General features: G+C 34.3%; 3 protein-coding genes across 5 annotated transcripts; 1 reads left to right on the top strand and 2 right to left on the bottom strand.

The window, feature by feature from the left end:
• Positions 1–68: 68 nt before the first annotated feature.
• On the bottom strand, positions 69–6,868 carry LOC143461429 (retinol dehydrogenase 14-like). Of its 2 annotated transcripts, XM_076959251.1 has the most exons (8): positions 6,661–6,868; positions 4,566–4,767; positions 3,937–4,124; positions 3,683–3,815; positions 2,331–2,440; positions 1,476–1,644; positions 899–1,118; positions 69–764 (listed from the first exon to the last, which is right to left on the bottom strand). In XM_076959251.1, the coding sequence occupies exons 2-8, from the start codon at positions 4,738–4,740 to the stop codon at positions 656–658; spliced, it is 1,104 nt and encodes a 367-aa protein (XP_076815366.1). In that variant the 5' UTR covers positions 4,741–4,767; positions 6,661–6,868; the 3' UTR covers positions 69–655. The 2 variants fall into 2 exon arrangements, with proteins under 2 accessions (XP_076815366.1, XP_076815414.1); XM_076959299.1 differs by lacking the exon at positions 4,566–4,767 and having other exon boundaries at positions 6,661–6,860.
• Positions 6,869–9,933: 3,065 nt separating this feature from the next.
• On the top strand, positions 9,934–13,982 carry LOC143461606 (mitotic spindle assembly checkpoint protein MAD2A-like). 2 transcript variants are annotated; one of them, XM_076959498.1, is made up of 5 exons: positions 9,934–10,082; positions 10,232–10,381; positions 10,552–10,684; positions 13,238–13,332; positions 13,608–13,982. In XM_076959498.1, the coding sequence occupies exons 1-5, from the start codon at positions 10,013–10,015 to the stop codon at positions 13,772–13,774; spliced, it is 615 nt and encodes a 204-aa protein (XP_076815613.1). In that variant the 5' UTR covers positions 9,934–10,012; the 3' UTR covers positions 13,775–13,982. The 2 variants fall into 2 exon arrangements, with proteins under 2 accessions (XP_076815613.1, XP_076815531.1); XM_076959416.1 differs by having other exon boundaries at positions 10,531–10,684.
• On the bottom strand, positions 13,890–18,565 carry LOC143461734 (protein O-mannosyl-transferase 2-like). The gene is made up of 12 exons (XM_076959614.1): positions 17,587–18,565; positions 17,342–17,478; positions 17,014–17,219; positions 16,806–16,921; positions 16,525–16,693; positions 16,279–16,447; positions 15,994–16,136; positions 15,780–15,857; positions 15,468–15,663; positions 15,253–15,380; positions 14,505–14,723; positions 13,890–14,437 (listed from the first exon to the last, which is right to left on the bottom strand). The coding sequence occupies exons 1-12, from the start codon at positions 17,637–17,639 to the stop codon at positions 13,928–13,930; spliced, it is 2,124 nt and encodes a 707-aa protein (XP_076815729.1). The 5' UTR covers positions 17,640–18,565; the 3' UTR covers positions 13,890–13,927.
• Between the last annotated feature and the right edge of the window lie 4,530 nt (positions 18,566–23,095).

Raw genomic sequence — 23,095 nt, 5'->3', positions numbered from 1 at the left:
AGCAGCTGAATCTCTTCTGAAGCCAACAAACAATATATACTCCAGCCTTAAGGAGTGTAGCGGCATAATCAATTTTGGTATAACAAGTATATTACAAATACATGGATATAGTGTATAATATATAGTATAATATGAATATATAGTGTATATAACAGTATAGTGTGTATATTTTTACTGAAATAAAACCAAAAGGATTGTAAACTGCAATATGGCCCACATCAGTACACAAAGCAATCACGAATCGAAACAGAATATTAATGGTCATGGCTCAAAAGACTTTAATAGTGTCAGCAATTTCTTCTTACTAGCCATATAAAAACAGGGTGTGAGTAGTGTGTGATAGCAATATCAGCATAGAATCACAAATATATCCTAAACAAAATAACACTATGTTTATTTATTCCATAACAACACTGCAAATATTGCACTCGCATGCAGTAGAAAGTCACCTAATAATATTACTACAACTAGGCCACATCCATTTAAAACCATAGGATTGATTCTTCTGACTGCTTCTTAATTAAGTTGTTACGTATACATTACAAAACTACCTCATGTCGCTATGAAACCTATTGTGATGAAAAGTAAATATATTATTTGTACAAAACGTGCAAAGTTTGTCAACAATTTCACTTGAAGGTTAGAATCCGATTTATCAGTCAGCTGTTTCCTTGGCAGCAATCCATTTCTCTGACAATTCCCACAATTTTTTTGCATCTTCTTTATTCAAAGCATGGGTCATCAAAGGCTCTTCACCACATTTCCTAAATATTTTTGTGAACAAATTCAAAAAGTAATGGGCACAATGGCTGTATGGAAATTGCACAAAAAGATCTGCACATACTCATGTAAAACCTCTGCATTATTTTAAATATAAAAAACAAATTACTCTACTCACGCAAAATATTTTCCAGTTACATCAGCCAGTTCGGGGGCAATAGAACAATATATTGAGGTTTGAGTTCCTTGTTTTGGAGTCATAAAAAATGCCATAGCAAGAGGCCAAGCTATTGTATATAGCATTCTACGAAAAAATGGTGTGTGATCTCCTCGCATATACTGACCAAGATTTGTTTTTATAATGCCTGGATGCAAACTGTTACAAGTAACACCTGTACCTGCGAAACATTAACATTAAACTATCAAGCATAATTTCTTAAAAATATAGTTATACAAATATAGTATATATAAATATAGTTCCATTTTCTTAAGTAGAAAATGAGGAAAAAGCTGTGGCCACTTTGTTCTAAAGAGTTCAGATCAAATGCAAACTGATCACGCAAAATTAAAAAGTTCCAGGTCTACAAAATGATTACTTCATAGCATGCAAACCAAAACTAAAAAACACACAGTAACTTAATCCAAAAATTTAGAAATCGACAATACTTTATATTGCACATGTGAAAGTTATTATGAAAAGACACAAACAACCTTTCCAAACAAAATATGACAATTCTAAAAATCGCCATTTTTACCTTCTAGACGTCTACTTAATTCCAAACAGTGATGGACATTGGCTAGCTTGCTACAACAATAAACATAAAAAGGATCATAATTTGTTTCATGCATCATATTATTCCAGTCCATCTTTCCTCTTTTATACCCAGATGAGGATACGATAACAATACGACTTGGAGCGGATTTCTAACAAACACAAAAATTTCACGAAGTTGTTGGTTTTTTATCTGACATACATGCATGCAATTATCGTTACATACAGCAGAACCCCGATAAGTTGATCATCCACCGGTTGTCAATTGACCATGTCTGTGGGGTGGCGTCAGTGAAACAGAATGCTATACATTGTAATAGAAAACAAGATATTTCAAACTAAGTTTAAGTGATCGTGATACTGTGATGGTCTCATTATCACGGTGGTCATAGACAGGGGTTCTACCATAATTACTAACGCGAATCTGACACACACACATTGACCATTTATCATTTTTGACATTTTCAAAAATCCGAATCAAGTGGATTCGAGTTGAATCCTTTATTTTGCATGAAGTAAGAAGTCAATAACAAACCACTCAAGTTTTGAATCACGTAATTGACTGTACATTGAAATGATTGCGAGAATTTTTAGTAATTAACTCATAATACATAAACTTTTTTTTAATTCACCAAAAAGGTGACAAGTTAAAGCATGACCCCCTAGCTCGTCAAGTACTTTGATTAAATAAAATAAGCAAAGTCAGCAGATCTTTTGTTTGTATGTCCACACAACCTGATCTTTTGATGGTGTAAAAACCTAACAAAAATACATGGTATACATTCCTGAAACAAAAACAAATGGCTACGGTAGCAGAAGTATGGCAAAGAACATATACCTTAAGAAGATCTAGCAGCAACTCTGTTAATAGAAAGTGTCCAATATGATTCGTCCCAAGATGCATTTCAAAGCCATCAGCTGTCTTCCATTGTGGACAGGCCATAATTCCTAATATCATAAAAATTTAGGTTAATGCGGTTTCAAACAACAGAGACAAAATTTTTTCCTTTTCATATTCTCTTTGAGTATGTTTGGATATGGTGCCAAGCATGTGCACCATTACCATTATTTCACATACTTTAGGTAACATATCAAAATGGTTCATAATTTGCAAAATCAATCGGATTAAATTAGGGATATTGTGGACTGTGGTGAATGAAAACAAAATATGGCACCTTAACTATTCATAACTTTCCAAGAAGTTAATTATTAACTTGCCCTAGAGTAGATAAACAACTTCAACCATCGTATTCATTGCAATACATTATGCTGCCTTTTTGGGTTGAATATAATTAGATTTCTACCCAGTAATATGCCTCTGCTTTTGTTATAGTGATAACAGAATTTTTAACTATCAAATAAGTTTTTTGTTTGAATAACACCATGATGTCCTGGTGTTGGTTTTTATTTAATAATTTTTGTGTTAATGGTTTAGTTGATTTGCACTGCATATATTACCTTGTCCATAATTTGTGTCACTTGTGTGATGTGATTTTTTTCAGATAATCGTGAAGACAATTGGATCTTTAATTGAAGAATATTATTTTTGTTTTATATTCTTTGTGATTGGAGGTAACTACCGTAACTATTTACAAATCAGTGAATGAAAAATGGCATAATAACATTTATTCAACGTAAATTTATACACATTTGACATAAAATGACATGTCATTATTTACTCTTATTTTTTAATGATACTCTGGTGAATTCCTGATCGTTGTGTTACAAAAAGAGAAAATTTTTCTAATTACTAATGCAAGTTTAGTAGCAAAACTGCATTAAAGTATTATCAGAGTGTAGGAGTAAAGATTTTCTCGACTACCCAAACCCTCCAAAGTTGACATATTTGTACAAAATATTCTTATGAAATGTCCAATATTCCCATGAGGAAACATGGTCCTACGTTCTTTGACAAACAAATTTTTAATATTTTCCTAGATACAGTGCATAACTTTTTCATCTAATGTAAAACCAACATCTGTTGTAAATATCACAATACTTGTGCAAGTTAAACTGTGGGGTGGAATAATACGACTTAAGTACAGTAACAAGATGTATGAACTACACAAATCTTTACATAATAACGAAGTATTTTTTGCATAATAAATATAACACTTTTAAAAACTTAAAGGTCAACTGATAACAATACCATACAAAACAATTTAAACACATTGCTGAAAATGGCTGTACCTGCATTATTGATAAGAATGTCTAAATGTGATTCATTTTCATTCACAGCTTTCGAAAATTCACGAATGGAATCTAGTGATGCCAAATCCAGTTTCATTACAACTATATCAGACGGCGATACAGTTTCTTTTATCTATTTTTACATGATAAAAAGAATGCAATTTTAAATGTTTATAAACACTGCTTGCCACATACTTAATGTAGGCCAATAAATAAAAGGAAAGATTCAGTTAAAAAGCTGACAATCTATAAACCTTTTCCTTGGCAGCTTCAGCCTTTTCAAGATCACGACAAGCTAATATGACACGTGCCCCTCTTCCAGCCAAGTCAAGGGCAGTTTCAAAACCTATGCCCTGATTGGCTCCAGTTATAAGAACAGTTTTTCCATTCAGCTTCACATCACATTGAACTGTTCCATTTACAGCTGATTTCTTGGGTTTGTCTAAAGAAAGGGTTAGTAAAATCAATAATAAACAAAAATTAGCAAAATCATCAAAATTAGGAAATTAACGTCAAGCAGTAGTAATAAGAAGTGAATGTAGCTCATACATTTATGCGCATATTTGTATTACAATACATAACTACAAGCGTTCGTAAATTTGATTGACGTCAAACAAAGTTGATGAAAGTAAAAAAAATCATCGACAAAAAATTTTGCTGACGCAGGTGGTCGCAAACACATAAGCAATATCGATGATATTTACCACAAATAAGTCAGGCAAATTTGGCAAGGTTTTTAAGGCAAAAACATGCATTACAGTGGCATGAAGTGAAAGAACAAATATTTTAGTGTCAGCACGGCCACAAAACATAACTGACAAAACACATCAAAATAAAACCAAGGTTAAGCTGATAGTTTGGCAGGATACAAGCAATGTGTTACCGTCAAGATGGAATTGACCTGAGTGTCTGGATGGAAAAAGAAATACCCCAATAAAATGAACTGCATCCAAGGGAACAAAGTCCAGTTCAGGTGGCATGTGAAGAGATAAAGGTAAGGATCTTTTACACAGGTCGGTTGTGGGGAGGAGTTGAAGACGGTCAATTATTTCACCCATGTCCAGTCTGATGGTTTAATCAGCTTGCTTAAATATGCATACATTGACAGTGACGTAAGTATGTACCAGAAAAAGTTAAATATCATGTAACTCGCCCTTTTTTCTTTTTTGCGTGACAAATAGAGTGCAAAGATAATTGTTACAAAACGCATGCTTTCAGTTTGGAGTGTGTGATGGTTGTGGTTCCAGGTATGGCATGTGGCTTTATGAAAATTACGTGTTATGTAAAGATTTTGAGCTAGCCTAGTTAACCTAAGATATAATTGTACAAAAATTTCACGGCATGCATTCGTAGCATGGGTACAGTTCATGATCTTGCTGTGTACCTTAAACAAAGACATGCATTTTCTTATGTGCTGCCTGGAAAGTTTTTATCAGACCCAATCGATGTTCTTTTTGGATGGTATCGACAAGCAAATGGAGGAAAATTTTTATGTGTCACTTCAGCAAATTCTGCAAGCAGAGAAAAAATTTCACTGCTTGAGCCTTCTTCAGCAGCAAGCTTTGGCAACAGCATCTAGGTTGGTTTCTGTGGACACTGTCCCTTTAAATGACACAACAGCTTTCTCTGGAAGCACTCCTGAACTTTCATGGCTGGTGGACTTCTTATCTGCAGTGAGTTTAGACAAACTTTCTGAAAATGTGCTATATTGGTCGCAGTATTTGTCGTTGGAGAAAATGCTCTGGTTGCAAACATTTGCTTGTGGACACTTATGACAAGCCACAACCTCAAGCATGCATGCCAAAAGAGCATGCTCATCTGTTTGAAACTGCTGATCATGGTGGTCTTTTTGGACCAACCCAACTTTGCTTTGTGACGACTGCAGTTGCTGTGCAGTTTTACACAGCAATTGCAGCTGATGAGGCGATCAAAGCAAAACTGCTTGCTCAACCTAACCAACATTCAGCTTTCACCACTGCTGCCAGTCAAGTTACTGCAGGCGATTCAAATAAAGTTTATTACAACAAAAATGTTCTGCTGGTCATTTCAATTTTGTGCTGATCATGCAAACAGCTTTTAATTGCTTTGCAAGAAATCAATTGAAACGTTTTAATGCTTCAAAAGTTACTCCTGACACATTATCTAGTAACAGAAAAATTAGGAAATTAACGTCAAGCAGTAGTAATAAGAAGCGAAATATTGTTCTGTTTATTATTTAATTACCATATGAGTTGTCCACAAATTGTTTGTTCTTAGTGCAATGCAGTATTTTGTAAAACAACTTTTGGCAGCTTTGTAAGCTTCAAATATAAATATTTTGAATTTGGTTTTGTTAGCAAATACAGTTTCGCCAAATTCGCGTTTTAAAAGTGATTTATTGCAATGCAAGGAATAAAATTATATTTTAACATTTCTAACACAACAGCTAATCGTTTATTTATAAAAAGTGTTTTCACGAATGTTACCCTCCATTTGTCAGCCCTTGTGACAAGTTCCCCATCCCGAAATTTAGATATCCCTGGGTAAGTTTATTCAATTGTATACCTATATATCAATGTATATCTGTCTACCGATGCGTTACCCCTAATTTATGACAAGAAATTTCGTGCAAAGTTAATTATCGTATAAATAGCAATTGTTAATGACCAAAACACAAAACATTACAAAGCAGCAACCACGATGTGTAAAAAGAATTGCTAAGATCGATGGTATTATGATTGTCATCGGCTTTGTATGAAATCAATTCATGAAGTCAATTTTAATAGGTTTTGGTTATCTGCAAGTTTGGTTTTTGTTCTAACAAAATAAATATAATCTCAATTCAACATTGATATAAGCTATTAGTTTTACTAAAACACATATGGCATAAAGTAGCAACGACAACAATTTTCATAGAAACACACTACAGAACAAATGCCTATTAATTAACAAACACTTGAAAGCGTTAAATTTAGCCTAATTGAAAGATAGTACGGTACCTTCCATGATGATACGTTTGCAGATAATACAAAGCTTTCATATGGTTAAAATCCTGAGACAGTCAACTTGGACAACAGCAATGAATTTTTGTTAATCAACTACTACAGCAAAGATTAGCATTGCCAAACAGAGCAGAAGGAGTTAGTATCTAGTATTGACTATAGGCAGAGTTGCCACTTGCCATACCGTCCTTATTTCTAAGATTTGTCCTTATTTTAAAGGTCCGTGTCTTAGAAAATATTTTTGTCCTTTTTTCTAAGAAATTCCTTATTTTCACTTGCGTCCTTATTTTCGTCTTATTTTTAGGACAGAGGTTCGTATTTTGGGCATTTCGATACCTTTAGTATACTATTTTGTACCAAAGAGATACCAAAATTAAGAACATGCAGATAGTGTCTCGTTTGTTTTTTAGGAACATTGGTTGCTTTCTTCTGTTGTGCACTGTTTAAGGTGGTTTTCCTCTTTCATTTCCTAGTCGTCCTTATTTTTGATTTGAGACCGATGGCAACCCTGGCTATGGCTTTGGTGCTTACAACAGTAGAAAACAATTTAGCCTATACATTATACAATTAGACCTATAAGTCAGCATTTATGCGCAGACAAGTAATAAACTAAACTAAAACTTAAGCGACAGTTTAAATAAAAAACCGTGCTTTGCAAAGGTGTTATACAAAAAAAAATTGTAAAATGTTACGTGAATGTAATTAAGCAATTTTTAAGTTAGGCATAGGTTATAGGCCTATCTTTGTTAACATTGTATATAAAAGAACAAATGCATTCATTAAACAGACTTCAAACAGTTTTTCTAATCACGATATTTTATACCCATAACGCATATTTATATATTTTATGTCGAAAAAAAGTGTAAATATTTACGTGTTAACAAGGTCAATTTACAGGAGATACTTTATTTAGGGAAATACCCAAGATAGAAGACCAAACGCTTGTACCAATGAAAACTGCGCGCTGCGTTGGCGGTAAATGAATCGGAGGAAAAGTAGGCTAAGGATAAGGACAGTAGAAGTTTAACGGAGAAATTTCACCATCGGTTTGGGAAGATAAGCTAACTTTGCGTTTTGTCTATATCTGCAATAGAGCATCTTCGGTGTTCGAAACAGCGCAAAAAGGTTGATTTGATCGAAAATCTAATTTACGTTCTGTAACCTAGTGCCGAAGTGCTCAGCCATAAGACATCACAATTTGGGTATAGCAACAGTCTAGTATACCAAACACTTCTAATTATAAAATATTATAATAAACAAAACAGTAAATGGAATGGTTTGGTGGGCCTTGGTCTTAGTTTGGGGTTTGGTGGTCGTGCTGACGCTATTAACTTTTTACATTCTCGTGTTATTCCATAACGCACGTTTTTGCCCTCGAGGCCTTGCTACATTTGCCCGTCGAATTTGTTTATCATCATCATAACTGCTAATATGTTTGCAACCACCTGCGTCAGAAAAATTTTTTGTCCCCCACATTAAAGGCAAAAAATAAAATAAATGAATGAAATGTGAATTGAATTTTATTCTTTTTTAATCTTTATTCGACCACTGTGGTTAGGGCTGATTTGTAAAAATTAAGTGGAGATACAAGCTTGTCTGAATTACCAAGAGATATACGCCAAAGGGATATTATTTCTAGATCGTGTTTTACTATTATACAATCTATTTTTACTATTATAAAAAGGTGGTCTTGTATGGAAACCTTGCATTTCACCAAATTACGCAGAATTTAACAAATTATTGATTTACGCAAAAACTGTTTAAATGTTATAACAAAGTAACCTAAACCTAACCCAAATCTTTCTAATCTAAATCTAACTTTAATTAAACCCTAATTGAATAAAATGAAGTTTTGCATACCAATTCTCCTATCTTTTACTATGGGCTGTGTGACCTACTTACGGTGAAATAGTCACTCTCTTTAATAAATGTGCGAATTTTAAGACCGTTTGCTTTGCCCTGCTCATCAATTCCACTGCAACTGTCGAGTTACAACCGTCTAGAGATGAAACTAAAGCGAATTTCACTGCATTTATAACCGTGTATAATTTTCGTGAAATTTTATGACGCCAAGGCCGAATGATGTTTACGCCAGCGTCTTAACAATATTTGCTCTTTCAACACGCTAGAGATAATATATTTTACAAACTTTCCATACAGGAAGGTAATTGGTGTTCAATGTTCATTTACAGCTAGTGAAGTTGGTTTATCTTATTTCCGATAATACAGAAGCATTTGTTCCTTTGTTCAATTTTGATCTCGTTATTTGTCTTGAGATTACTGTGATCTTTAAACATAATTGTCATTTCTATGTTACACTACAATCACTCAAAATCCATGCATATATGCTTGTATACTGTCGTCCAAAATCAGCAGAGATTTGTCCGAATAAATGAGAGAATTAGCGGTATATTGGTGATGTTGAATTTCTTTAGTTGTTGGACATTGTTCAGACTATTCGACAGCGGTGGTCGGTAACGAAGTAGTTTTACTTAAGTAGTCCACTTCACAAAACGTTTATGTACAGACTACAACTTGATTTTCGCATAACAATGCTCTGACGAAGGACAAGAGTATGTCTGAAACTATTTATCTTCATAGAAATATGTATTTCCCTGCTTATTGCTTAGCAAGCTCTTGGTAATTTGTGCTTTCACAACCTCATATTTTAGATCGATAACTACTTCCCAAACTACTTTTCTCTTGGGTAGTTTAAAATATGCTACTGTTTACTTCAAATTTTAGTAGTTTTAGATAGATACTTCTACTTAAGTAACTTATGTTGTTATTTTGATCGCCACTGCTATTTAGTGGCCAAATAAAACGTTATCGACTGTACACGTTATGCTACAATATTTGTTTTAAATCTATTGATCATTTTGGCTCTGATGCTTTTTTCATGTTTAACTTCTTACCTTTTGCTTTGAAAAATTTCTTCCGTAGGGTTGATTTTAGTATTAGAATTGTGAAACTAGCCTATATTTCGGCACCATACTGAGAGGTTTTGTGAATCTATCTTCCGAAACCTTACTTACATACGAGGGTAGTAACCTAACAACCTCAGATAGTAGGGTACTGGTTGCTATTTTATTATAATATTTGTCATAACTTTTTGAAAGTCTATTTTGAACACAATGACATGGTATTTCAGCTTTTATGAAAAATTTTCAACGCTCATGAAATATAGCAGATATATAATACAAGTAAATCGCCATGGTGCAAGAAGAGCAATGATTACTTTCTGTCTGAGTTTACTTCTTTTCTAAATTTTCAAGTATTTAACATTTTTAGCATTTTAAAAGTTAATTTTGTTATTAGTTGTTTTCAATGATAATCAGTTCATAGAAAAATGACATCGACCAAGCAACTTAATAAAATTACTTTAAAAGGATCGGCAGCAATTGTTTCAGAATTTTTTTGTAAGTATATGTGGTGTAGTTAATTTACTTGTTGGTAGGTTAAATTTTAACAACATCAATAGCGTAGTTCCTTAAATTTGTATATTATAATTATACTATAGTTATTAGAGTATTGTAGATACTTCTAATTACGTTATGTTTTGTTTTAGTTTATGGAATAAACAACATTTTATATCAACGTGGGGTCTACCCGCCAGAGATGTTTAAGCAAGAAAAGAAGTATGGTTTGACAATACTTGTAACCACAGATGAAGGCTTATTGACTTATCTAAAAGATAATATCTTGCCCCAGTTAACAGGTATGGAGAAGTTACCAAAAATTTTATTTTCCGATTTAAAGAGCCATTTTCTTTGCCATCTTTTCAATGGGTGCTCTTTAGGTGGATTCTGTATAAATTTCTCATATCATTGCAAAATTTATTTTAGCCGTAATACTAATCAAAAACAGCCATTGTTTGTAACTTAACAGAATGGCTTGAAAAGGGGGCTGTTCGCCGACTCGTTGTTGTCATCAGAGAATCAGAAACAAATGAAACTTTGGAGAGATGGCAGTTTGAAATTCAGTCAGATGAAGAGCAGAAGAATAGCAATAACCCACCAAAGTTAGTGTACATTTGTTTGCAATGTCATTCATTCAGTGCAATAATGAATTCGAGCATCAGGATCCACTATTTACTATCAAATATCATTAATAATGATCTCTAGGTGCCTGTCTTCTCATTTTCTAGGCCTAACCATGAAATGCTGAGCAAGTTATGTAAGAACTACATATATGTTGCATATAGTCTGTGCAGAACTTGTTTTTAGGCCAGGTCCTGCTGCCATTAAAGTGGAATACACACAACCATTCAAGAGATGAGTCTTGGTTTTTATTTTGTTGTCTTGTTTCTGAAAAATCTTTTTCATCTTTTTAACAATACTTTGGACGAACCCAATTGTACACTGTATTTCCATTACAATCTACCTGTTCGATATGGAAGTCTTCGCTGGGGTTATTGCCACATTCTTTTCTGCTTTTAGTGATGACCATATATTTTGTCTTGGAGGCATTGTTGGTCAGCCTCTGCACTTGCACTAATCAATGCATTCAGTTGTGATGTCAACTTTCCAATTTATTCTGCTATTAACGCAGGAACGTCAGTGTATCTAATGTTGTATACAATATGGTCATTCGTTTTCACTCTTCGGAGATCTTGCAAATGTCAGAAAGTTGCCTTGCTGCAAAGATTGCACACTTGGAATGTTTCCTTTGTTATGGACTACAGTTTCTATTTCTGTCAACTTTTTCACACCAAAGTTTTCAAGATCTTGGGAAGCACAGTTGTTATATCTTCTGGCCCTGCAGCTTGGTTTGTTTCAGTGCATGGGCAATTTTAGATTAGGGTCAATCCATGTTTTGTCTGTTGGATTTGCTCCTCTCTCATCATGAAACAATTTTACAATTTACTCATTACAGCCCATGTCAATTCGATTTGGGTTTTATGCAGGTTGTGCCATTCGCAGCAGGAATACGTATGTTGGAGATTGCATGTCATCGTCCTCATAATAGACTTGTGCACTGTACTCGGGGGCAGATTCAGAAATGTGTTTGGAGGAAGTGACTTTCAGAGTTTGGCACAAAATTGGGTTATTGCAGTTATCAGCGTAACCATATTAGAGTTTAAAATCAGGGAACAAGCACCATTGAAGTTCGGTTCAAATTTTTGGTTAATAAATCTTAACCTATACGGAGTCCATAGTCATACAAAATTTTCAATATATTTTTAACCATGAATTTGCAAATAAGCTGAATTTTACTTTTCAATATACCTGTAAATTTTACTTTCCAAACATTCAAGAAGTCAAAATAAACCCTTTTTTTACACCATTTCGTATTATTTTGTTGTTCATGTTCATGTTCATTGTCATAGTTATTTTGAAGTTAGAACCTCACTGAAGAAGTCTAGAAATATTGGTTGAAGTCATTTTAATTTTTTAATTCTAAACCTTGTTGCTATTGGATGTATCACGGTAGTTGTATTGGAAACTGCAGTCTTCAATGCTGTCGAATTGTCAGTATGTTAAGCAGGTTTTACTTCTTTTTGACTGAAATAGTATTCCCCATGAACATTTCAGCTTTTTTCAACCTATCAAGTAGGGTTTATATCTTGTGGTAGGTGCATATTCTTTTATGATGACTCTTCTAAAGTTTAATCTGAAATTTAAATTATGAAGTTTGTGCAGGCTGGGAAGGGATAGGAATGTATACATGGGAAGTTTAAATACTACCCCACCTTATACGGGCCAAAACCAACCCTTTGACTTGGTAGGGTCTACAATGAACCCAAAACCTTTTTCATACTTGTTACTAACGAAGAAAAACTCTACAAAACTTTCACTAGAAAACGAATTATGTTTTTAACTGCAGCATCTCCTGTTTAACAGTTTCAAACTTTTCATGCTGGTGGAGTATCTATACATTTGATGTAGAAAATTTAACCGTTTTCCTCACAGTGACAGGATGATGGATGTGACAGAACCACCTGTGGCTCACTGTTTTAAGAACCGGATATGGAGTTTGCAAGTACCATTGACAAGCTGATCCATTTACACCGTTATACATTACTTAATTATTACATTTGGCATCGTATGACTTTCTTGGCAAGGTACGACAGTTGTCATTGCCTACTGCAGGTGTGTTCATAGTGCACCTCTCCTAGATAAGATTTTAACCAAAGTTTCAAGCCCCTTCTACCCAATCCCAACTCCTTTTCAAGGGGAGGCTGTGAAATTTTGCGACATTGGACACATTACACAGTAATAATCAGATGCAGAATAGAAAATGAACGGTCTTCTGTAGTCATTATCTGTGATTTCCTGGCCCGACACATGATTTCTTGTTTGTCGACTCACTTGCCCTTACATACTCAACTTTGATTGGTACCACAACAGAAATGTCTGAATGAAATATATGTATAATACACACAGCTTTTAGCGACCACTGAGATGTAAGTCGGTCACTTCACTTTGGTTGAAAGAAAGCAGTGGCATTCAAGTACAGTAGCTAAACTCTATTACCTGGATGTAGGTTAACATTGCGCCCAGGACATGTTGTATCTTTCAAAAATATATTGTCTGTGTGACAATTGTTGTGTCGTGATAATTGTTTTTTGTAGGCCAAAGGATGTAAATACAATCAACTCAGAAATCCGAGCAGTTATTCGACAGATCACGGCAACGGTTACATTTCTGCCTCTTCTGGAAACACCATGTAAGAAAGTTTGGTATATTGTTGTGATTAATTATCAAGATTAATCAAGTATTGTGATTAAACTGTATTTGTAATTGTCTTCAATTGAAGTGGCTTTAGGTAATGCAGATAGTCAGTTATACATGCAACACTGTACTTTTTTATAAGAAAATCGCTTCACGTAGTGGCAGCATGTTTAACCAGACTTTTTAACAGATTTTTTTGAGGCTTTTATGAATGAAATGCAGTGAAATAATTAGCAAGTATGTCTTTAAACATTTTACTGTGTATTGCAGGTTCTTTTGATTTATTGTTTTATACTGACAAAAATCTTGAAGCGCCATCACAGTGGGAAGATTCTAGCGCTTGTTTAATTACCAACTCTGAAGAAGTGAAATTACGCTCTTTCTCAACATCTGTGCATCGGGTTGATGGCGCTGTTTCATACAAGTTTTCAATGTAAATTTGCCATAACTGATACCTACACTCAACGATTCATGATACTGTCTGTGATTATGTTGTTTAGAATTAATATGCTCCAGCTGCCATGTTTTTATAAAAAAAATCATTAATTCTCCTGTGGTTGAGTCTCATTTATTAGAGATATTTTGCATTGCTATGTTGAGCCATAACAAAAATGTGAGTGCAAATAAAAATTGTGAAACAACACACCTATAATTGTTACCATAAGGCTTTGATGAATTGTTAGTGGACTAAGCTTTAGATAAGAATGCCACCATTCGGTTAAGGTTTTACAAAAACAATCTAGCAGTGTTCCTGATAACATGCATGCAAACACATGGGCAGGAAAGTAATGGTGAAAAAATAAAACTCTTGACATTGCAAAAAACGGTAGGTAATGTAAGCACCAGCCCAGGAGGCACCATCCACCAACAAAGCAAGCATTTAATATTATCTCGTTGCAGCATATGCAATTGTTTTGTAAAATTGATTTTGATTTTATTTTCAGATTTTGATCACGTTTTAAGTGGTACTTTCTCTTTCGCGTAATGGCAACACAGAGGTAGAAAAGAATATATGTTGGAATGGCAGTGGCATTAATCCACCAAACCACTGGAGTTCCTGTGAGATATAGCTTGTCCTCTTTCTTGGAAAATAGTTGCGGCTGCAAAGTTACATGAAAATTTTTCACTACTGCAAGTTTTAGTAACTATCCATGAAATCATACTTGCCTTGTAATTAACTGCCCAGTGCCATGGCTTAGAGACACGGTCTCCATACTTTTTCTTCAGTTTTGAATTTAAGTGGAACATAACTTTATGGCTTTCAAAAAGATTAGTCAGGAATGATGGAGGTTTGATTGCGGTAGTGGCAGCATTGCTGGAAGGTAAAACCTCCTCAGCATGCCACCAACATCCTTGTTCGTACCTCCTTCCATGGTAACATGATATCTAGTTGTTGATAGTGAATAATAGTTTAGTATACCATACCAGTTTAGAAATTAGAAAAGTACCAAATGATTTTTAGATGATGAAACAGATTACCCGAGTCGCAATGACTTGAGTAACCTTTTGCAAAGACTTGACTTGAGTTCCTGTCTAGAAAATTACGTAAAAGACTTGACCTGAGTCAATATTTGCAAAAACTCGAATTGGCTCAGTCCTTGTTGATTAGATTTCAGTGTTAAAGTATAACCTTTTTTTTCTTTTAACCAAACACTGAAATATATCCTTAAAATGAAGTTTGTTTGGGGGTGCAAAATGAAGCAAATTTTCAAACATTGACTTGGCTCTTATTCATCAACTGACTAGACTCAAGTCACTTCTTACAAAAAAATCGACTTGACTGAAGTCTTAAATGGTAAATGATTTGAATTGCGACTCGAGTTTGATGACTTCGTTACGACTCTGCAGATTAAACTTAGATAAAATCACATATGCAATATTTATGCTGCCTAGAAGCAAGACATAAATATTTAACCTCATACTGATCTTTTCCCCATCCAGGCAGTTTCTTAAGGGATGCAAACAAACAACATCTTGCTGCTACATTGACCAGCTTGAATACACAGTCCACTGCACATATCCCTGAACTTCTGTTTTGCAAAGCTAAACAAAAACGTCCCATGTTTTGTAAAAGTAATTCGTAACTTATTCAATTTGTACATTCGATTGAAATCAATTATCTTTTCGTACCCTTCAGCTCAATTTTCCAATTTTTGTAGTCATTTCCACTAGAGTTTTGTCTTGAAATGCTTGCCACCATAGAATTCCAGTAAGAAATAGGAGCTGCATGCCATTTTTCATTTTTGTCAATTACCACAGACAAACTTTTATTTGTAACCATGTGATGAAGACTTATTAGGTCACCATCGTGTAAGGGTACATTGTCCTTAATCAAAAAATTTTGTGACATTGTAAGTAAAATTTAATTTTTAATTTAAAAATTTAATTACAACTGAAAGGGATATCAGTGGATCATTATATTTAGCTTTATTGCAAATTTACCATCAGTTTCTTTGCCTGTTGGATTACAGGTTCTATGTTCCACCAGTTATTTCCATCTCTAATTTTGTAACCAGTAACCTAAATTTTTATATCTTTGTTAGACACGAAAGACATTACCATTGAATGTCAGTTATGTCAAATAAAATGATTATCTTTGAAGAATTCCACTTTTATTCACTGGTTGTAAATAAAAAAGAGCATGTCAAGTAAAAACCTGTTGAGAGTATTGCTCCAGCATGTTAGGGTAGTAATGAGGATGAGAATGTAAAAACATTCCTTCAATTAAAGTGTTACGCATAGTCAAGGAAGACTTAAAAGTAATATGCATTGGCATGCTCTTCTTGTGTAAAAGATTACCTGGAGAAACATCCATCAAGCAGCAGCATAAGGTTCACCATCAAATAGGGATTATAAACAATAACAAAAAGTTTACAAATACATTACAATACAAAATTTACATTAAATTTAAAATCACCTATAACATTAGATTTATATTTACCATGTAGGGTTGATTGGAATTTTGAACTGTAAAAAATATCATCATCTGAAGACTGGTGAAGAATGTGAAAATGAAAGTAGAAAACACCAACATAAATAGCTATTGGTAAAAATATCAAACAAAGTACACGAGCAGCAAAATGCTTTCCAAGTAATTGCAACGACACCATCTACAGAATCAAAAAATGACAAATTTTGTCAATACGGCTAAATTTCCACACACACCAACAAAAATCTTATAACTTACTTCAGTGTCACCTAACAATTTCCACAAATCAGCTATTGCCCATGCACCAACAAACATGACTGTAAAAGCACCAACTAATTTTACAGAAAGAGTGCAACCAAGGCAAATTCCAGTAAACACAAGCCATCCCCACCAGTAAGAGGTAAAACTTTTGTCCTGTTTTGAGCACCTGGTTTAAAAACAAATCCAAAACTACAACAAGAACTAAACACAATACAAATCAAAGAAAATTCAAGTGCTGATATTAATTGTTTAACAAATATCTATACCAAATAAGGAACCTTGTCTGTAAAGCAGATGCCTTAACAACACCCAGAACTGAAGCAAACATAAAAAATAGCATGATTGGGTCCAGCAAAATGTAACGAGACAGTGTCACCATGGCAACATCACAAATCTAAAAACAAGTGTATTAAGGAAATATAGTTGATTGTATCATAAAGTAAATACATTACACAATAAATATTCACATACACATTATTCCAATACCAGCAGCATCGAAGAAAGGACCGCCGCACCAACACTTTTGGTCAATGTGTGAATGATACAATACACAGCAGAAATCATTAACGTGCCAAATATTGCACACCCCACCCTCATAGCAATGTAAGGTGTTAATAGCGTTCCATTTTCTGTGTAGTATGTATCACCAGGCTGTGTAAAAGAAAAATGGCCATCATAACCACCAGCTAAACCTGAAAGCAAACTTCAGATATTATGTTGTACGTTCAATTACCTGCACTTAATTACGCTAACCAATGGAAGCTTTGTAAAACAATTTTGTTTTTAAACATATAAGTTGTAAAAAATTAATTACCTATGGTGGCTATGATTAACTTCCCCAAAGGAGGATGTACACACGCAAACATTGTTCTGTTGATGTAAAATCCAGCCATTTTGCCGAAGTGTGTCTCATCCCAACATACATACCGAGGCTCATTAATGCGAAACAATCTACCAAAAATAAACCATGATTTCATAAATATTCATGTTCTTGATAGTATATTCTAGGTTAATGTTCACTATAAAATGTTAAAAAATACCAATCACCAACATGCTTACCTGCTAGTAACACCAATAAAAGTAATGCAAACAAACAACAATGATGATTGCATGTTTTTGAAGATAACAGTCCTCACATTTTGTGGAACTGAAAACCCTCGAAGTATTCAAAAAATTCAAAGAAAAAAGTTGTATGTTTCCGCTCAGCGTTTTTCTTTCATATTTCCATCATGCTTTGTCTTTAGTTATTGCTATTGCCGCAGTTTCCAATTTCATTAGAACAAGTAAATATAGTACACCTTGAAACCTACAGAATGGGCTGGTTAAATAAGCAAAGACAAGTTAAGAACACTGCATTTTAGGGTATTATTTAAAATTATTTTTTTTTTTTAAAAGCATTTTATCACAATCACAGCTTATACCATAACTGTGGGGAGCAAAATAGATGGTGCTAACTAGGGATGGGCCGATACGAACCCAAACTCAAATAGATTCGCCGAATATCACCTTTATGGAAGATTCGGGCGAACACGAATACCAACAATGGCAAACCCGAATATAATATTACTTATAAATTTACTGACTTTCGTAAAAAATGATGATCTAGTTTCCCGACAATGCTAAACTAGAGTCAGCAGTTTTTACAATGAAGGTCGTTTTCCTAACGATTTTGCTTTTTCGATCATTTTTTAAACACTATTTTTTGAAAGAAAGCGATTTGTTTATCGATCACATCATTTTAGAAGCAAGACTTGACAACTTTTGGAGGAAATTTTATTGTTTGGTTCTAATACGAATAGATTCGGGATTCGTTCGTGTCGACTTTCATGATATTTGGGTTCACACAAACTCGAATAATCTTCCTCACGGCACATCCCTAGTGCTAACCTTTCCAGCATATAGAAGAAAAATATGCTCACATACCAATGATACTATCAACGAACGAGAAAAAAGGTAATCTTTGAGGGCTTAACAGTACATCTGCAAGTTGCTATAATTATGAATGGTAACTTTGACATTTTGAAAGCATGAAATTGGGACCCTATATATCAGGGGTTCTTAAACTTTTCGGCACACGCCCCCCTTGACGGTACCTAAAAATTTCGCACCCCCCCTCATTGCAAAATAAAAAAGCATTAAACAAAACAACAATTTATTTTCAATTAACTTTCATTAATGAGAAGGATGTAGTTGTTTTTGGGAAACCAAACGATTAATTCGAGGCTTTGTGGAAGATAATGCACATCTTAGGTCGGCTGCACAGTCAAGTTTGTTCCTAGGTTTTGTCTTTATATTCATGAAGATGACGCTGCAAACGACTTGGTCTCAAAACGTCGTTGCTTAGCTTTTCTAAGCATATCACGCATTGCGGTACGACTTTTTCGTTCACTGTGGTATCTATACAGCCATACGTCAGATAATTTTGGTCATACTTTCTCTTTTTTCCACTCAATACAATTAGTTTAATTACTAAAATATCTGGTTATTAAATCAATACTAAATTTAAGTTTTACATAGTTTTACATCATCAGTTTTACATCATGTAAGTTAAGTATTTCTACAAGTGATACATTTGTAAAAGTTTTTCTTGTTACACCGCCCCCCCGTTGTGAGAAAAACAGGTCACGCTAAAAGAGAACAGTTAGTCGAGCTAGGATTGCATGAATGAGTAAAGGAAAACAATACGCTTCAACGCGGAGAGACAACAGATATTATGACGTAACAATTGACGTATTTCAGAATCAAATTTCAAAAATACAATTGCCATCGTGACACACTTTAAAATTTTAATAAAAATGAACCTATAGCGAAAGTCAAGAAAGCATGTTTAGACATAGCTCATATAATAGACAGTTTGTCATCTCTCGCGCCCCCCTTATGAATGTTACACGCCCCCCAGTTTAAGAACCACTGCTATATATACTGTATGTCATAGTTTAAGTAAACTGATGTAAATTGCTATGTTACAGCTATATAAAAGCAAAATCAAGCCAAATAAGTTTGTCAAAGCTGTAGTTGATTATGACCAAAGAATGAACTTCATGCTTACAGTAGGTGAAGATGATAGATAATACATCAGTTGAAAAACTCTGAAGTATGGAACATGACTTTAAAGCTTTACTCACACATCTTTAATAATGTGTAAATTGTGATTCTCCTGTTTCCCATCTACTTATGTCAAACCATGTAAATTAGGCATAAATTTGTGTTTTCTTATATTCATTTAGAATTTCTTTACTATTCACCTATACATATTTATACAGACTTTTCTTGAAATGGTACATATAACTGAATTCTCATGAAATGGTATTAATAAAAGCACTTGACTGTTTTTCCCGAAAGTAGTCATTATGCTTGTTGGAATAGTGTGGAAAGTTAAGTGTGAACACAAAACATGCAACTTGTTGTACAGTAGCAAATACCTTTAATGAAGACCTTGTGTGTATGATCACAGGGCATTGGGAGTCCCGTGACCCGACACCTAATCGAAAGACACTTTATCGAACGACACTTAATCGAACGACACTTAATCGAACGACACTTAATCGAACGACACTTAATCGAACGACAGTTTATCGAACGACACTTAATCGAACGACAGTTTATCGAAACGACAGATGGTCGAACCGACAGTTGATCGAACGACACTTTATCGAACCGACAGTTGATCAAAGCGACAGTTGATCAAATCGACTGTTGATCGAATCGACTGTTGCTTCTCCCGCACACAGTCATAGTTCGAAAATGTCAAGTCAAACTTCCAACCTCAAAATGGTTACAAAATTACAAGTTTAATAGATTTTGACCTAAAAAGAAGACCTAAAGAAACAACTTGACCGTATTTTGACCTAACGTAACATTTTGACTTTATTTGACCTAATAACTTCTATACCACACGTCGTACAAAGCTGAAACTTGTTTTGTACTTGTTTGATAGCATTCTGAGCAGGTTAAAAAAAATTGACCATATTGACTTTTGGTTGCCCTACTGATTACACATTTTTTATTACATCACGCGCTGTGCCTTGTGGTATCGCATACCAGAAATTGTCTCCAATTCATGTTTCCTGTATTGGCTATTTTTGTACTCGCAATTTGACCATCTGTTCCATATCGAATGTAAACTTTAGTACTGTAGTATAGTTATGTGCGATAAAATGTTTGCATATTGTCTTTTCTCTGTAGTTTTACGTCGTATTCATAATTCATGTGTAGCATTATTGGTATAAATGTCGTACTTGAACAATCTATCTAAGTTTCAGTACCAGGTTTCAGTATATTTTCTCCGAACAATCTCAGCGAATTTACATCAAATTCTTCAACGTATTACTATGACCAACGTCCTGAATGTATGAGAAATGTTTACTGATTATTGCAGTAGCGCTTGTATATATATACTTGTACATATTGATAGTGTTCTCGTTCTACATACATGCAACCTTCATTCTGCTGGATGACACAGAGTCGGACAGAGTTCCACACTCTGTGCACTGCTCTTCAATTTTCAACTTGGCACTTGAATAAGACAATAGTCATTAAATTGGAAAAGATTCTTCAGCAAGGTGATGTTACAGAATGCGCAGAACCATTACAATTTTGGTGCCCCAAGTGAGGAACGAACTCACGACCTTGTCATTATGAGACTCAATAGAGTGGCCAGTTCATTCACTAGCCACACAAAAAAACGATTGTGATGCATAATCAGCAATTCAACCATTACACATCGTCTGCTGTAAATTGTGACCACTTTAACAGCTGTCTCTTGGGTACAAATTGATATAAAAATGACAAAAATAGTTAGAATTCGTAAATTATGCTGTTCGTTTCATAGTGCCTTTTCTTGAGTGATTGGTACGTCATAATTCAACCACGAATGCTGGTAACTTTCCATATCTTACTTAGTCGAGAAACTGGACATCTGCGTGAAATTGTAACGCCATTTAATTTATTTTTTATCGTCGTCATTGGAGAAACCTACACAGTATTTAGTTTTTCAAGGGAAAACAATCAAGATTACAAATCACTTAATTTTGTAAGGTTTATGTTAGTATTGTAATTACAAAGTTTCAACGTCGTTTTCAGCAGTGCATTTTTCCAGTTAACTCAAGAGCATTTAAAATTTAATTTTTAACCTGCAAAGATTGATCAACATCGGCATTTCAGCATGTTTTTGGGGTTACAGCCACATACTTCTCTGCAGTCACAGTCTGTGCACAGATCAGCAATCAGATATCTATGTAAGTCACACCATAGACCGTGTGTAAATATTGTGCGATCAGCTGATTTCTGTTTTTCCAGTTAGTATAGGCTACTAGGCCTATCTAATAATTTTAATAGTTTAAGGTTTTCTATTAACTTGGAGCGCAACGACGTTCCGTTGTGTAGTCAGTACTACTGACTCAGTAGCGTACAAGACCGACACGACCAGTATAACCACTAGAACAAAACGAGAAAAACTTCTTTCTAAGGCATTAGCTTCCCAAAGAAGTATAGCTGTTTTCCAAAAAATTTTCTTAAAACAGTTGAAAATTAATTCTTCCTGAAAAAGTAACTCACGGAAATTGGCGCAATAAAAAAATTTTCATCTCATCGTGCACAAATTGATTAAGGCAATCAAAAGATTTTGCAAATGTTTTTTGTATAGGCCTATAAGCGTACTTGTACTCTAACCTTATAGCCTATCATAGTTACGGTATTTAAAAGATTCTATATTGTTTTTGGGAACGCATGGCTTGTGAAATACATGGCAAGAATTCTCTTTAAAAAAATATGACGTGAACGTTTCTTAGCACCACCACTATATGGTTGTATTTATTTTTAATTGGCGTTCAAACAACCATAGCTTAGCTTTGTTTGTGTATTATATATCCGCTTGAACGTGTAAAAGTCCAGTTGCAGGTTAATGAGTCTCATGAACACTCATTTAGCAGTCATTGGGAACATTTAGACATTCAGTAGAAGCAACACAAAATTTTTTGTGAGCTATCATAGCCTATATGTTACTTGAATAATTTCATTAAAACTATAAGTAGCCTATAAGCTTGTAGCCTAACGAATAAAAAGGTTTTTGTTGGTTGTTATGGCCGACTGCTTGGCTAGTCTGCTTTGCATTCATACAAAGAGCAGAAGCCGATGAACCATAGTGAAAAGTGTGGTACCTGCAAGCACCAGAGATGGAAAGACTTAAGTCATTGACTTAGCTCCAGTCAGGTTTTCGGAAAGACTTGACTTGACTCTTGTTAACATGTAAATTTCGGTTGACTTGGCTCGAGTCACAAAACAAATTATATCAAATCGTTGTAAAATTAGTTTTATATTTGTAAAAAAAGTTGTAAAAAGTAAAAAATCACTATGCAAGTGTCAGAAATGGTTAAAATTAGGTTTTATGATTATATTTACGTTATGAGTGTTCAGAAAGCTTATTATCGACCTAAAACTAAAAATAAATCCTAAATGGTGACTTGGCATGTGTTAAGATTTAGACTTGACTTGATAAACGTCACTGACTCGACTTGACTTGGGAATGTAAGTAAATGCCTTGAATTGGACTTGCGCTGTTAGTGACTTG

The sequence above is a fragment of the Clavelina lepadiformis genome, chromosome 1 (genome assembly GCF_947623445.1).
Source record: "Clavelina lepadiformis chromosome 1, kaClaLepa1.1, whole genome shotgun sequence".
In the NCBI taxonomy this organism is placed as follows: Eukaryota; Metazoa; Chordata; class Ascidiacea; order Aplousobranchia; family Clavelinidae; genus Clavelina; species Clavelina lepadiformis.
The sequence above is the reverse complement of the archived record's forward strand: the minus strand, read 5'-3'. Positions and strand labels throughout refer to the sequence as shown.